Genomic DNA, 16,683 nt, shown 5'->3' with positions numbered 1-16,683 from the left:
TATGTTCAAGTACCAAATTGTATCCCAGCACTGTGTGTAATGGCTGTTACTGTGTAACAATATGGGTATTCAATCTATTTTATTCCTCCTTTCGTGTTCCTAAAACAAAATTTGTACATACTTGCCTTCTCTTCCTCACACACACGATTACATTTAATATATTTCTGATGCGGTCACCTTGTCCTCAACTGCTTCTTCGATTTCCATCGGTGCCCTGCCTTCCTATATCCCTTACCATAATATTTATGCTCTTTCATATTATTATAACTCGTTTACTTGAAAATGGTCTGAAAGTAGATATAAAATCATACAGCTCTATACAGGATTAAAACAAACAGCTCTATGATAATCTGTTCATTAATAGAAATGTACAAAGGGCAAGAAAGCACTCGTTTAGACTTAAAAAAAACGAGATTTCATCTATGGCAGAGGAAAGGGTTCTTTACGCAAAGATTAATAATGATGTGGAATTCTCTGCATAAAGAGGTTGTTTTTGTCAGATTCTGTACAGATTTATAAACCGTGTCTATTGTTAAAACATTTTTTAACACAGAGTATTCAGGGTCGTATTAGTTATTATGTGGGATAACAACTTGTTGATCAAAGTAGGATTTTGTCTGCCATTTGGGAGTCAAGAAGTGTGTGAAAAACTTAACTTGATGGATTTATTTAAAGTATATAATGTTATATAAGTAAGAACATTGGGCTAACAAAATTATTTAATAATAGAGGAGAAAGAGTCTCAGTGAAACATTTAGAAGATAACCATTATATTAATTTCACTATAACAATTTAGTTTTAGTAGAACAGAAAGGCAAGAATAGAGATTCAAAACCAGATTACCATAATTAAATACGCCAGGTTCTAGATCCAGGTTGATAATGAGAATGTCCTAGTATATGGCTGATAGCATTCATATATGTAATTTTAAACAGATAATACTACTTTTATAACCGTAAAAGTATCACTCACATAATAAGAACAAACATATGACCTGCTAGAATGGGATTGGGTCTTTCAGATTTTAGAGCGAATAGAATAATTTAATAGTGATAATGGAGAGGTAGTTCTAGCATTGTGTTTATACAATGTCACTATATCAGAAGTGGAACTGAAGATGGAGATCCACTGGAACAGAGATTGTATCCTCCAGTCTTCAAAATATAAACCTGAGAGTAAAGCATATAATATATATAGTCAGGAGCAAGCACCAGAATAATAACGTCAAATTTATATTTCATGGATTAGACCGGTGTGCTTTCCAAAGAAAAATCACACAACAGATTTGTAGATGTTCCAAAGCTTTTTGGTTTCCTAAAGTTGAGTTGGGACATTCCTGCATTATATCACAACATGCCTAAGCCTCCATTGTTTGCTTTTCAACTCGGCATGAGATATTTGGCAGGATTAGGCTGTCAGCGCTGGACAATTCTATAGTGAGAATTAAAATAAATCATTTAAAAGTCCAAGATGTTGTAACCAGATAAAAATGTAGTATAACCAAATAATTGTTTCATCTGAAGAGGCTTTTAATTGGCTTTCGTTAGCTTTATGGAATCAGTGAAGATTATGCGGAACATGGTGCTAGATCAACTTAATTGTCCTTTAAATATAAAATGAGGTATTCATCATCTTTGTGAAATGTTATGTATGAGACTTGATGCTACACTTTATTTCTGCTTGTAATGTATAATACATTTATAGCTCAATAAAAAGCGATTAACAAAAAAAAAACAAAAAACATGTTGCTAGAAACTAGAGTTGAGTCCACTGAGGACATTAAGGGACAAAAACCATCTCCTTCAAAACTATTGATGTAGACGATGATAGCCGTATCTACTTATGTTGTGTAGGATACTGGTAAAGTGTATTTGAAACAGGTGTCAGAGTTCTTACGGAGTCTGAAAAAAAGATGCTAAGTTTATTGCTCCATAAAACAAATGTGATTGGATGCAGTGTTGTGGCACCTTTTATAAGAATCCTATTGGAGAGCCCAGCTCGCTTCTTTAAGCCTATTCTATATCTAAAAATCAACTGCTGGATACGTCAGGCACTAAAGGAACATCTGGATGTGAGAAAATTCTTTTAACTATGCATAGAACTGATGAAAAATATGTTATATTTCTTACATTTAGCTTGAAATCCACCCATGGGGACGTGTCCGAGACCTTCTAAAGAAGACGAAGACCAAGAATCAGAATAAACTGGGATTATCGTCTGCATCCCTCAAACGATCCTGTCCTCAATTATATAGGTACATACAAAGAATCCAAGCCATTGTGACAATTTTAGGAATAGCAACAAAAACAAAACTATATATATATATATATATATATATATATATATATATATATACTTAAAGGGATCCTATAGTGTCAGGAAAATAGGGTTATTAGGACCCCCTCTCCCCTCACACCCCCCTCCCGCAGGGCTGAAGGGGTTAAAACCCCTTCAGCCACTTACCTGAATCAAGCGCCGTCAGGTTCCGCCCACGCTCCTCCCCCGCTGACGTCAGCCAGCGGGAGAGACCTAAGGCGCATGCGCGGCAATGGCCGTGCACGCATTAGACCTCTCCATAGGAAAGCATTATTCAATGCTTTCCTATGGGGAAAATCTGACGCTGGAGGTCGGTGAGGATGTCCAGCGTCAGATAACCAACCAAAGGTCGGTTTGGATTCCGGAGGGGAGACTTAGAACTGCAATGTAAACAGCACTAAGTGCAAAAGGGTCATAGCACCCAGACCACTTCAATTAGCTGAAGTGGTCTGGGTCCCTACAGTGTCCCTTTAATATTCTGATACAAGATTTTTTCATTTCACTGAATAAACTATTATTTTCTAATGTATTTATAGATATGACACAATTCTGTAGAACATCGTACTCATAGGTATTATTAACTTCTGTTATTTAAAGGAGTTGTAAGGGTGCGATCTGTACATAATTAATAGGAGTGTGCAGAAACTCTCTTTATGATGTGTGGGAGACTGTATAGAATGTGAAAGTGACAATGTATTTCTGTAACTTTTATCTTTACAAAATGTGATTAATGCATTGATTTTGTCATCACACTGATCCTTTAATTTCTGCCATTTGAGCCATTATTATAAAAATAGTATTTTTATATTACTTAATCTTATTTTATACTTTTTATGTATTACCTCAATTTAATGCGTTATTTAGAAAATTTAATGAAATATGCTCTATTTGAGGATATTTTATAGACGTACGAGTGTATCTGTCATGCATTGTTCAGGTTTACATATTTTACAGAATTGCACATATGAAACCTTTTGTCTCCTTCCCTATTGGAGATAAAGGCAATCACAGCTGATCTCTGCCCAACTCTGCGGTAGCAGTAAAGCATGTTCGCAAATGCATATTCACGCAGTTTTCTTTAAGTTGTGTTGGGTGTGATATCCTGTGATGAATATCACTTGCAACGCTAAAGACTGAGGAAGACTTTAGTGACATTTTGTACGTTTTTTTTTTTTTTCTCTCAAAGGAAATAGTTTTGGTTTTCTAAACATATCCATATTGTCACATGTATAGCTAAAATAAATAACTGGATTTCCTACCATTGTTTTAAGCTATAGAAAAGTTCAACAGAAACATGTCAACTGCACTTCCTTCAATCTCACTTCATCAGGTTTTTTCTTGGAGGAAAAAAAAAGAAAGACATTTTTGATTCAAAATGTTTTTTGATTTTTATTTGTTGGCCTCAAATCTGGAATTCTTTACATAATTTTCTTTACTGCTTATTCTGGCTGAAGCGTATATTCGGCATACTGCGTTGTCCCGTAAATGTCTCCAATCACAATGTTGTGAATGGGAAAACAAGTTAGAAATGTAAAGCACAGCCACCCCATACGCACTGCACAGCGTTATCGCAGCTCGGTTTATAATAACCTGTCAGAGAGGGCTTCCAAACACTCTCTAAACCTGTGTATTTTTAGCACTGGGAGAACCCTTGCAAAGCAAGTGGTGCTATGAGCTGTAACTCCTATCACCTTCAGACAGGCTTAATTTAGATTACATAAAAGGAACACTATAGAGTTGGAATACAAAACCTGTATTCCCAGAGCTATAATGTCCATAGCATAACATAGATCCCTTCCTACCCACATTTGCAGTAAAAATGAAAAAACGTTTGCTCACCTCTCCACCCCTTGTGATGTCACAGAGAAGGCATGACCTTGTCCACAATGGTCCAATCCAATCCTCCTAAAAGAGGAGCATTGAGGACCTAATGCAAATGCGCGGCAAGCACTGAGCAGACATATAAGCTTTCATATAGGAGCATTTGAGTAAATACTTTCCTACGGAGTCGAGTTTTACCCGATTAGTGCCGTGGAAGCAACTCTAGTGTCTGTTCCGACAGTCACTGGAGGGGGACTTAACAATGCAAAGCAAGCATTGGGGGTTCTAAAAAATGTTAAAGGGACTCTTCAGTGCCAGGAAAACAAACCGTTTTCCTGGCACTGCAGGTCCCCGTTCCCTCCCACCCCCCATCCCAAGTTGCTGAAGGGGTTAAAACCCCATCAGTGACTTACCTGTATCCAGCGCCGATGTCCCTCAGCGCTGGGTCAGGGTCCACCGATGCTCCTCCCCTGCCGACGTCATCTGGCGGGGGAGACCTATTGAGCATGCGCGGCCGCCGGCGGGGTGAGACCTAATGCGCACGCGCATTAGACCTCCCCATAGGAAAGCATTGAAAAATGCTTTCAATGGTTTCCTATGGGGATTTCAGCGATGCTGGAGGTCCTTACATAGCGTGAGGACGTCCAGCGACGTTATAGCACACTTTTCATGTGCTATAAACACGGAAGTCCCTCTAGTGGTTGTCTAGTAGGCAGCCACTAGAGGAGGAGTTAACCATGCAAGGTAAATATTGCAGTTTATGAAAACTGCAATAATTACACTTGCAGGGTTAAGGGTAGTGGGAGTTGGCCCACAGACCACTCCAATGGGCAGAAGTGGTATGGGTGCCTGACGTTTCCCTTTAATCAACAGAAAATCAAAGAGTAATAGTTAGAAAAAAACAAAACATATGCAGATTACGAAGCGGTTGGTGTAGTTAAAAATCGAACATACACAAAAGCGTTCAGAATTTTACAGTGGCCTAAAATATTTTAAAAATGTATTTTATAAAAATTCTAAATGTGACTGTGGCCATATCATTTTACAACATACATGCTTTTAAAATAATAATGGTGACGTTTAATAGTGTTATTATGGGGATTAATTGAAATATCAATGTTTGTTTTCTCCGTAGGCCTGATCTTTTTACCAATGACCTCAAGAGAAAAGACAGAAATTCTATGATTGTTTTGAGTCAGAATGTCAGCAGAGAAAATGCCTGGTCCAGTTTGTATGTGTTAAACAGGTAAATATAACTTGGCACAGTATGTAGCTGTATTGCATGCTACAGCAGAGTTGTGATGAATAGCTCTTCGAGCCACATGAGGGTCCCAGGTCTTTTAACATCTATCCCAGGTTTGGTCGGGTCATCCCAAATTCAGACTCCTATCCTACTGTCTGTCATGATACCTGTCCCTTGTGGCATTATGCAATCACAGAAATGATGTCTCTTCTGTGTTCTGATGCACACTCACTCATCTCGAACTTCCTGGTGAATCCTTATGACATCATATATGGCATGGAACCCTTCCATTGATCTCCTTTTATAATGTCAGTCTATGTGGGGCTTTGTGGTGACATAGACACACTTGTGACATCGTGGCCCTGTGTAACGATTTACAACCCAGTATAGGGTATATATACTTCCTGGTTGTCCTTATTTCCTCGTCGTGTCCTAGTTCTTGTTAACTGAGAGTGTGTTTATACTGTGTATTGGATTTACTATTTTATGACCTCTGCTTGGTTGGCCATTCTTGCTCTCTGTTATCATGACCTTGGCCTGACTATCAATTCTGTGTATCTGAATCGATTAGTAGAATGGTATAAACAACTCTTTTAGCATATGTTTTGGTTTCCTTTTTTTATTTTTTCAGAACATATATTTTTATTTTATCTAAAAGTTGAAAACAATTGTACATAATCATTAAATAAATATCCACAACTGAAAGACCAGTAACATGTTGAAGCTCAACAAGTACACTAGGCTAGAAGTCAAGCAATGCAATTTGAAATACATTAAATCAGAGTGTAACAAACATCAAACTGCACACACAGATCAAAAACCTGTGAATAAAATATTCAGAAATGTAAACCGTTTAAATTTAAACCATTTAAAACAGCTAGCTGGATATAAACATATGAAGCTCCCCTTGATCAAAACCTATGTCAGTCAGGACTAATAATGAGATTCTGGAGAACTTTCTCTGCATTTGCTATTCTATCCCATTAATCTACTTAAAAACAAGGATCTATAGCATAATTAGAAGGTTTCTACCAATGTGAAAAGTATATCCAGTATTTCAATTTATACCCAATGAATATTCGCACCGTATCCTTAGCGGGTCAATTATAGAGGCACACAGATCTGTTGGAATATATAAAGAAAACTTTTAAAACACTTTAATAAATTTAGAGAGATTTTGGATGCCCATAAAAAAAATAAGAGTTTGATAAATTTCCCACACTAAAACCATTTCTCTATTCAATATATTTAGAAAGAATTACAAGGTAGCACATCCTATAATATTCAGTTAATAGATCCAATCCGATTTAATAGTTGTGAAATCGAGCAAATGCTGAAATAAATATATGAATATACTAGTATAAGTTCTTATTCTGCAGTTGCACAATGGGAACCTGAGAAATGGGTCTTCGTAAATTAACCACATACCTTATACCAAGGGTTGCCATATTCCCTATGTGTTCCTTGGCACATATTATTTATGCATATTGCTTTGCAGCATATGAGTACCATTGCCCTGTGCACTTTTCATGTTCTGGACATCACATCAATATGAAGAAGTGATATATGTCATGCTAGAATGGTGGATATTGCACCCTAACCTAAGACACATTTTGGCTATCTGTAGTATATTAACCGCTTTTGTTTGCTTTAAAACAGGTTGGCATATGAATGGTAAAATCTGTTCTAATAACAGTTGTCACTGTGTATTTTCAGGAAAGAAGACGATATGTGAAATTTAAGGGAATGGTTCCACGGATAAGAAGATAACAGACAGAAATCGAATGTCAAAGTATGTTAGAGTGTGAAGACAGTGATGTGACAAGGACATCATAACAAAAACGAGACATCTCGGACAGAGAAATGGATGTCCTAAATTTTTAAGGAAGTTGTTTATTTTGTTGATATTGTTTGAAGAATGCGCAAGAACGGATTCCTTATATCTTATATTCAGTTAAAAAAAAAAAAAATCGAACATTGTTGAAAATGTTGCCATTTTGCCCTCAAATGATCAGGGCGCGTCGTGGTACTTTATAAATAATGAAAGATATTTACTAAAAATTCATCAAAAATAAAGATATTTGCTCCACATAGAATTTGTACTGAGAAAGAAAAAAAAATCTGATGTCACATCATTTCATGCCAAAGCATTAGGTTTGGTAAATGAAGTTCTCTCTAAGGAAAACTGACATATCTTATATTCACTGTGTTTATACTGTACACATATAATGTAGGAGGTGATATATTTATATTCAGGCCTGGACAGCACTTATCTTTATTTGCAAAAATGTATGCGTGTAATAAACCACAAGATTCTTTCTAAATTTCCATACAAAGGTCCATATACCTGTTGTAAATATATTTAATCTGACACTGTAAATGTAATTGTTTAACACCTGTTGACTTCACATTTGTAATGTTTGTTCATCAGCAGAGGAGGACCGTTTGAGACTTTATTTAGGAATTTATTGCTCTGCTTGACGGAGCAAGTTGTGCCTCGTCTTTAACTGCCAACAAACTCCATTTCCGAGAGGCCATCTTCCACAAGGACACTTGGACAAAGTGGCATTAAACTGCAGCAAATAACACGTTTTTGATATATAAGAAAATATTTATTTTTTTCTCTTTTGTTGGAGATATTTATCTCTTCACTTTCTGCACGACGTATCATTTACATTTTTTTTACACCTATACCTGCATAGGGTTTTGAGACGATGGATGTTTCCTTGTCTTCGTTAGGTGGTAGGACGCTTCCAGGCCAATAAAGACAAACCTTCGCATCCCAGATGTTTCCAAACTAGATTCTTATGATGGTGGTTTAGCTGAAATGTAGTTCGCAAACATTAGTTCTTGTCAAGATTAGTCATTGCCACTGCCTGAGGCTTACTTGTAGCATTTAAAGTTGGAGGGAATGCTGATGGAGATAGTTATTTAAAAATGACATATATATAGTGTAACAAGAGGAACATTACCACTGAGTGCTATGTTAGCTGTATAAATCTACTCCCCAGAGATGGACCCGTAAAATAATGAGGCATCTCTAATATTTTTTTTCAGAGCAATTGTTTTAAAAAGCATGATGATAACGTTTAAAATTATTTTTTTTTTCATTTAAGTGCATAATTTGTAAATGTTTGAGATGTAAATGTATTGTATTATTTTACGGACGGTTTACCTTAAGATGAATTTTTTTCTTATTCTCTTACATAAATCTTACCCGCTATTTATATGGCTGGAGAGATTGGGTTCATGATTATTCTGTGAATAGTCTTTCTTTGACTTCCATTTCACAAAGTGTTATATAAATGACTTTATATTCTTTATTACAGGATCTTGCATTCTATTTCAATATAATTTTTATAAAATTAACTCATACTCCATTTATATCAGTAGTCAGACTTTTATTATACTTAAGCTGTTTATATTTATAAACTATGCCAATGTGTATTTTTACAAGGTGTACAATTCAGAAACAAAATGTTTTAATAAACTCATATATAGAAAGTTTATGAGTCTGTTCTGGAAATCTTTTTATAATGATGAATTAATTTCATGTGCTATAATTATATTGCGCTTTTAAAATATTATATTTTTTTTTTTCATTTTTGTTTTTTCAATTTCATGTAGTAAAAATATAAATAAAGTGCTTTAACAGAAAGACTGGTCATAGGCCATGAAATAATGATTGTTTTCAACAAAATAAAAATATATACTTTGATAATAAAATGTGTAAATAATTTCCTTACCGAAAGGTTAAATAGATTTAAAAAAAAAAGATACAAAGTCATCCTTGTATTCATTAATTGTGTGTTGTTGCCAGATGTAAATAAAAAGTAATCATAAATAAATAATAAACAGAGAAAGAGTATGACTCATATTATCAGAATAATAAAATATAAAAAAGTAAAAAAAAACAAAAAACTCCCAATTTCTAGGAGAACAGGACCCCCCAAATATAGCATTGTTGGAAGCTATAATACCTTGTAGTATTGTTCAATAAACAGAACACATGTATTTCAAATATATAAGAACATGGGTCTTGGTGAACGTCTGTGCAAAATGGTGTGATGGAGCTCCATGTACCCTGCCTGGGTACCTCCGCCAAGCTCGCTCCCTAGCAAGAACCGGGAAGCCTGAAGCACCTCTGCCCCAGTCGACGCAGCTTGACTGGGGTCCTTCCAGGCAGGTATTGTCCCCTCTGCCTAGTCTGCTGCAGTCCTTCTTCCAGGCAGGTATCATCCCCTCCTCCTATTTCGCTGCAGCCCTTCTTCCAGGCAGGTATCCACATCCGCCTGCAATGTACTGTCTTTTAAAATACACTTGCGGCTCTCAGGCTCCATCAGCCAGTAAACAGGTCCGAAGACTCTGTCACGGGGATCCCTAAAAATCCACACAGGACACAAGTTCCAAAAGTAATTAACATACAAAACTTGGGACTAGCCCATATGTTCATTACTCTTAGATTGCTGTCACAACTTCAATAAAATTGCAAACAATCAAATCATAGCAGACAACATACAGCAATTATTAGAACACAATTACATTTTCATAAAGGGGTGCGGAAGACCATAATTAACAAAAAATATCTCTCCTGTCTGCAGAATTGGCAACATGCAAATCTACCCGAATATGCAAATCAGCAAATCTTGCTATTCAGATAGTGCATATCGCTGTTGCTAGATCCTTGCAACCAACAGGTGGCGCTGTACAAGCTCTACAGCCAAATCCACCTAGTTGATTGCAAGCATTAGCAAGACAGGAGAGCACACTAACATTTAACCCCAAACAACCGTATTATGAACACAACCTGCAGCCCACCATGGACACAGGGTGACTTAAACATAGGAGTCATTCAGATACCTAATTGAATTGTCCATCTTAAGCTCTTGGTGATGGTGACTACTGTCACATATGGTAACTAGGATGATCTCAAATAATAAAAAATAGATTGATAAACACTTTATAGTATTCATACCTAATTAAAATGTCACTGTTACATTGAATCTCCAAATCTCTGGTCACTAGGGCCTTTTATAGCGACAAAGGATTATGGTCCATTTTTATAAGGTCAATGTGGGCAAATATCAGAGTATGAGGTGTGATAATTCATGTTCTTCTAGTTTGTCTGCTGGGATAGAAAGCCTCCAATCTCCATTATGCAAAGATCCAGACCAGCTGATGCTTCCTCTAAAGAGAGGTCTCAACACGTAAATGAAGGCATGGATTGCTGGTTTGTTTGATAATTCCACCAGGCAGGCTATGGATGTCTAGCCTCTACAGCCGGTGAAAATAGTCCAATCACAGGCTTCTCTATGAGCCATATAATTAATGTTATTCACTTCACCAGTCAGTGGTTTAAATTTTGTGACTGATCAATGTATTAGATAGCAAGTGAACAGTCAGTTCTTGAATATCATGTGTTGGAAGCAGGAGACATGGGCAAGCAAAAAGGTCTGAGTGACTTTGACAAGGGACAAATAGTGATGGCTAGATGAGTGGGTCAGAACATCTCCAAAATGGCAAGTCTTGTGGGGCGTTCCCAGTATGCAGTGGTTACTACCTGCCAAAAGTGGTGCAAGGAAAGTAAACTGGTGAACCGGCATAAGGGTCATGGGCACTCAAGGCTCATTGATGCACGTGGGAAGTGAAGGCAAGCCAGTCTGCTCCGATCATACATAAGGCCTACTGTAGAAAAAATGAGTACTGACCATTATAGAAAGGTGTCAGAACACACAGTTAATTGCAGTGTGCTGCATATTGGGCTGTGTGACCACAGAACGATCAGAGTGCCCATCATGACCCCTATCCACTGACGAAAGAGCTTTTGATAGGGATCTGAGCATCATAACTGGACCATGGAGGAATGGAAAAAGGTTGCCTGGTCTGATGAAACATGTTTTCCTATAGGCCAGGTGGTTGGCCATGTGCTAGTGCATCATTTACCTGGGGAAGAGATGACAGCAGGATGCACTATGGGAAGGAAGCATGCTCTGGGCAATGCTCTGGTGGTAAACCTTGGGTCCTGATATTGATGTGGATGTTACTTTGACACGTGTCACCTGCCTAGAGATTGTTACAGACCACGTACACCCCTTAATGGCAATGGTATTCACTGGTTGCAGTGGCCTCTTTCAGCAGGATAAGGCACCCTGCATTATCACACTGGAAAAACTGTTCAGGAATGGTTTCTGAAACCTGACAAAGAGCTAAAGGTGTTGCCATGGCCTTTAAATTCTCCAGATCTAAATCCGATTGAGCATCTGTGGGATGTGCTAGAGCTAGAACAACAAATGCGTTCCTCACAACTTGCAGGACTTAAAGGATCTGCTGCTAATGTCTTGGTATCAGATACCACGGGGCAAGTTCAGAAGTTTTGTGGAGCCCATCCCTTGATGCATCAGAGCTGTTTTGGCAGCACAATATTAGGCAGGTGGTTTTAATCTTGTGGCTGATAAATGGAAGACATACAATTATTAATATATACATTTATATACTGCATTCGCACATTAAAACACTACACTGATCTGTTCATGTATCTTTGGATGCTGCACCCTCTCCATCCTTTCATACTGTTTTGAAACAGTTTAACAAAAATGGAGGCTTGTCTCAGAACAAAATAGCCAGTCCCTCGATGTGTAAGATACATGTCAGCATTAACTGGCCAAATCCATCCATTCTTGAACAGCAGTGCAATGCTGAGTGTGCTGAGGTAACGTGCCTGCAGCAATGTGGCCGATAAATGCTAAACAGTACGTGACTGTGTGTACTTACTGCTCTCCTTACTGCCAATAAATGCTAAAATAACCTATAATGTTTATGGTGCTTAGAGGGTTAATTTAGCTATTGCAGGAAACCAAAGGCCCCTCTGGGCCCAAGGAAACATAGTTTTTTAAACCTGGCCCCTTTTGTAACTCTTACAGGGTAAAGTCCAGCATTCAACGTGTGGCTGGTGTGAATTGCTTATGTATTTACGATGTGTCACTTGCTGTTCTATTTAATTAGATTTTTCCCAGATGTTTTTGGTGTTTCGGGGGGTTGGGTGTAGAAGGTCACCTGAGATCTCTGTGTCTAGAGGCACCTGAGAGTAAATCCAGGCCTGGAGATAATGTAATTGTGGAGATACGTTTTATGGCTCTTCTTGTTGTAGGTTGTTACAAGGCAATACCACCCCCTGCTACATTCCACACTATTCTATATTAGATATCAGCTTACGGGCAGGGCTCTCTCTACCTCTTGTATTTGTCTGTGTATATTGTACAGCGCTGCGGAATCTGTGGGCGCCTTATAAATAGCAATACTAAATAAAATAAATACTGAGCTGATTTATGGATAAAGCGGCATGATTAGGGCTCCCAAACTTCTGCTCCAATATATCAATATTTTCTGGCAACAAATAAACAGAAATCACTAACATTTTGTTGTGAATACCTTTCATATATATGTAGATTTTAAAGGGCATTTATTAAATTCTAATTTTTTGCATATTTCCTTTGCCATGACTACGTGAGAAATGCGATCATATTGACGAGTTAGAGTTAGATGCGTTAGTAAAGGTTCTTAGTTGCTAAACTCAGAATTTGCAAAGACGGCGGCTAAATAGCTGAGATGGAGAGCTTTTCCTAATAATGCAGTCACAGCTCAGCAATTTTTGCCTTAATGTTGTCATTTCGATTTCATTGCACTAGAATCTGGAATATGGTAAATAAAGCCTTCAGCCTGATGGAGTGTCTTCTGACACTGGGTTTCCCAGTTGTGATTTAGGGAATCTTACTGAAGTTTATCTGTGAAAAAAAATCTAGCCACGAAACTTATTGCATGTGAATGTAGAATGTAAAGAAACAAAGTGCACGTGTATTTCTGAGCTTGGCTGATTGATGGGTTAACTGCAATGTAAATGGGAGTTTACCTGCAAATATGTAGCATAGCTGGAGGCAAAACTTCAACACAGTTTGCTAATGTAAACAGTACGTGACTGTGTGTACCTACTGCTCTCCTTACTGCCTTTAGTAACATATCCTATTTTAAGTGTTTGAATCACATGCTAAGCTGATGAATATAGTTAAAGGGACACTAGATTGACCGGAACAACTACATTGTAATGTAGTTGGTCTGGTGAGTATAGTCAGTCCCTGCAGGATTTTTAATGTAAACACTGGCTTTTCAGAAAAAAATGCAGTGTTTACATTACTGCCTAGTAACTCCTCTAGTGACAGTCACTTAGACGGCCACTAGAGGTGCTTCCTGATTGTGCAGCACTGACGTTCAGCGTCTACACGTTCTGCATGGAGGCTCTGAACATTCCTCATGGAGATGCATTGATTCAATGTATCTCTATGAGGCGATGCTGACTGGTGTAGCACAACGTTTTGTTGCGCATGTGCAATAGCCTACCAATGCTTTTCTTATGGGAAAGCATTGGATTGGCTGAGATCATCAGGTGTTGTGTATCAGTGCTTTTATTCATCACTGTGTTGATATGTGACTTTAGTTTTCAATTAATTTTAGAATGCAAGATCTCTCAAGCACCCAACAACATATATTAAAGGGACACTATAGTCACCAGAACAACTACAGCTTATTGAATTTGTTCTGGTGAGTAGAATCATTACCTTCCGGCTTTTTGCTGTAAACACTGTCTTTTCAGAGAAAATGCAGTGTTTACATTACAGCCTAGTGATAACTTCACTGGCCACTCCTCAGATGGCTGTTAGAGATCCTTCCTGGGTCATGGCTGCCTAAAATGCATCCAAACATTCAGTATCTCCTCCCTCTGCATGCAGACACTGAACTTTCCTTATAGAGATTCATTGATTCAATTCATATTTATGAGGAGATGCTGATTGGCCAGGGCTGTGTTTGAATCATGCTGGCTCTCCCTCTGATCTGTCTCCTTGTCAGTCTCAGCCAATCCTATGGGGAAGCACTGTGATTGGATCAGGCTACCACTTCTGATGATGTCAGCAGAGTGCTTGCTTTTTTATGAGTCTAACAGTTATTATACAATTGTGAAGTTAGTTATCTAAACATTGTAGAGTAATTTATCTAAAAATGCCATTATATTATATAAGATACGTCATTAGCATACGCTTCATGACTTTCAACAAAAAATATAATAGATATTTACTTTCAGGATATTCCATATGATTCTATAAAGAACAATACTTGTTATAATATTTGCAATGCCATGCCTCCTCAACTGAAAATAGTTTTACAGACTTAGAGCCAACAAAAAGTACCAACATCACATAATACAACAGCGTTAAGAGAATAAATACAAATGTAGACTATCCAAATTTTTTATAACTCTAGATGAGAGTCTGAGACCTGGCAACTTCCTAATCTCTCTTAAAAACAATTTTTATTTTTTCAAGTTATATTACTGTTAAGGATTCTTCTATATTCATTCAGCTGTTCTCCCTCCCTGCGATTTATGTGCCTTGAAAGCATTCGTTTTATTGTTCCTTTCGGTAAATCATTAATTTTACCGAACAGAGACTACCCTGGGTAGCAATTAGAACATGGAACACTATGTAACCACACGAAACCGCAAAGTAATTTAATACTCCTAGGTGACCGCCATTTCGTGCATATGAATGGTGAGAACAATGGATGGCGACCATCTTAAACTCCCGAACGCGGCCAGTGGGACCTGGTCGTCGAGTGCCTGGAACTGTTTTCAGCATAGCACTCGCACGAACACCCGGTCCCCATGGAAGTCCCGTCTGACCTATTTCCACTTACAGTATACAAACGGCGTTCGGGAGTTTCAAACAACCGAACGAGGGGAGCATTCTCCATGAACCATCTGCATGCCAGCTATAGTAGTTTTCGTGTAATTTTATCCGAACGGAGACCGGCTCTTACTACCAATTCCGTGGAACTCTGAATCGGATACAACCGCATGGTGAGCCGGTCAAACTTCCACACGATGCGACATGAAAACTACCAAATGGATTTTCGTGAAATTTGGATATGTTACTCACAGTATCCTCAGCTATCCAGGGATGTGGTTTTATATTACTGTGTTATGTATAAAGTATAATTTCAAAACAAAATTAAAATAGTGATTTTTCTGGCCAGCAGATAATTGAGTTTAGTATGTTACTGAAACTCAATTATCTAGCCAGGCCCAGAGGAGGAGCTTTTACTGTATAAATTGAATGCCTGTTGCTTCCATTAAATCAGTCTTGTTCCAGCATTAAGCTTTTGCTCATGTGTGGATTATTTGGCGATACCAGCGACATATGTTCCTGTGGATTATTGGAGTTATTTTACTACTAGGAAAGGAAAATACTGGACGGTGATACAGATTACGACCGTCACAATTACCATTGATGATTCTTTCAGTTTTTCATGGGTGATATATAGAAGGCGTATGCCTGAAGTTGTGGGAGGGATTTTAAGCCTATTTAAACCCAGCAAACCCCTTACTTACCTGTCTTCGACGATTTCGGAAATTCACGCCTTCATTTCCGCTTCACAGACCTCTGACGTCAGTCTGCCGCGACGCTCGTACACAGCCCGCCAGTTATCGTGAGTATTTTCACACGAACGGAAGCCATCCGACAGTTTCTCCAAACTGTAAGTCCTTCAAATAATCTTCGTTTTAAGTGTTCGTTTTGCACGCATAAATCATTCGACGGTATAAAACACTCTGGTTCAGATGTCATATAGGGGGAATTCCTCTCACACGCTGTTCGGTTAATTAGCTTAAAACATTCGGCCAAACTCTGCTGGCATTTGCATTCGAAGGGGGTTATATTCATGTATATAACACTATCAGTTCGGCACATATCGTGATTTTGATCATAAGTGTAACTCACGTTTTGCTTCGGTTATGGCATTTATTTCAAATTACTTTAGTACGTTACTGGAAAATAACCGTTCATCCATTACAACATATAACACGTCAACCACGTTTTGGGGGTCCCCTATAACAGAGTCTTCTAGCTGCTACAACTGCAAAACAATACCTATTTTCCGTTGATATACTTTAAATCTTTTTTTTTCCTTTTTCCAGGAATTACTGACTAGCCTATTAAACTGATCTGCAGTAACGACAAGGAGTGGCTGTACTTTATTGTAAATTTATTGTACCTGCAGCAAACAAGTCTGTATTACAGTAATGTTAGAGGATGACAAATTACAGTAGCTTGGAAAATTAATTTCCGGTGATGGCATTCCTCATGGTAGATGTTTATGATGTAATGAGGAGATCTGGAATGTGGAGACCGTTCCCTATCATAAGTCACATTATACTGGTCCATGTGGCTAATGCTTAGTCACATTACCAGAAGGTAGGT

At 37.9% G+C, this 16,683-nt stretch overlaps 1 protein-coding gene across 2 annotated transcripts in view; it reads left to right on the top strand.

Annotated features, from left to right (window-relative positions):
• Nucleotides 1-8,887, top strand: part of LOC134574523 (uncharacterized) — an 83,859-nt gene extending 74,972 nt beyond the window's left edge. For both annotated transcript variants that reach the window (XM_063433633.1, XM_063433632.1), the window contains exons 6-8: nucleotides 2,136-2,254; nucleotides 5,273-5,383; nucleotides 7,097-8,887. In XM_063433633.1, coding sequence (XP_063289703.1) covers nucleotides 2,136-2,254; nucleotides 5,273-5,383; nucleotides 7,097-7,115 — 249 coding nt within the window. In that variant the 3' untranslated portion in view covers nucleotides 7,116-8,887. The remainder of the gene's footprint in view (nucleotides 1-2,135; nucleotides 2,255-5,272; nucleotides 5,384-7,096) is intronic.
• Nucleotides 8,888-16,683: the final 7,796 nt, after the last annotated feature.

Source organism: Pelobates fuscus, chromosome 10, assembly GCF_036172605.1.
Source record: "Pelobates fuscus isolate aPelFus1 chromosome 10, aPelFus1.pri, whole genome shotgun sequence".
Classification (NCBI taxonomy): Eukaryota; Metazoa; Chordata; class Amphibia; order Anura; family Pelobatidae; genus Pelobates; species Pelobates fuscus.
The sequence above is the reverse complement of the archived record's forward strand: the minus strand, read 5'-3'. Positions and strand labels throughout refer to the sequence as shown.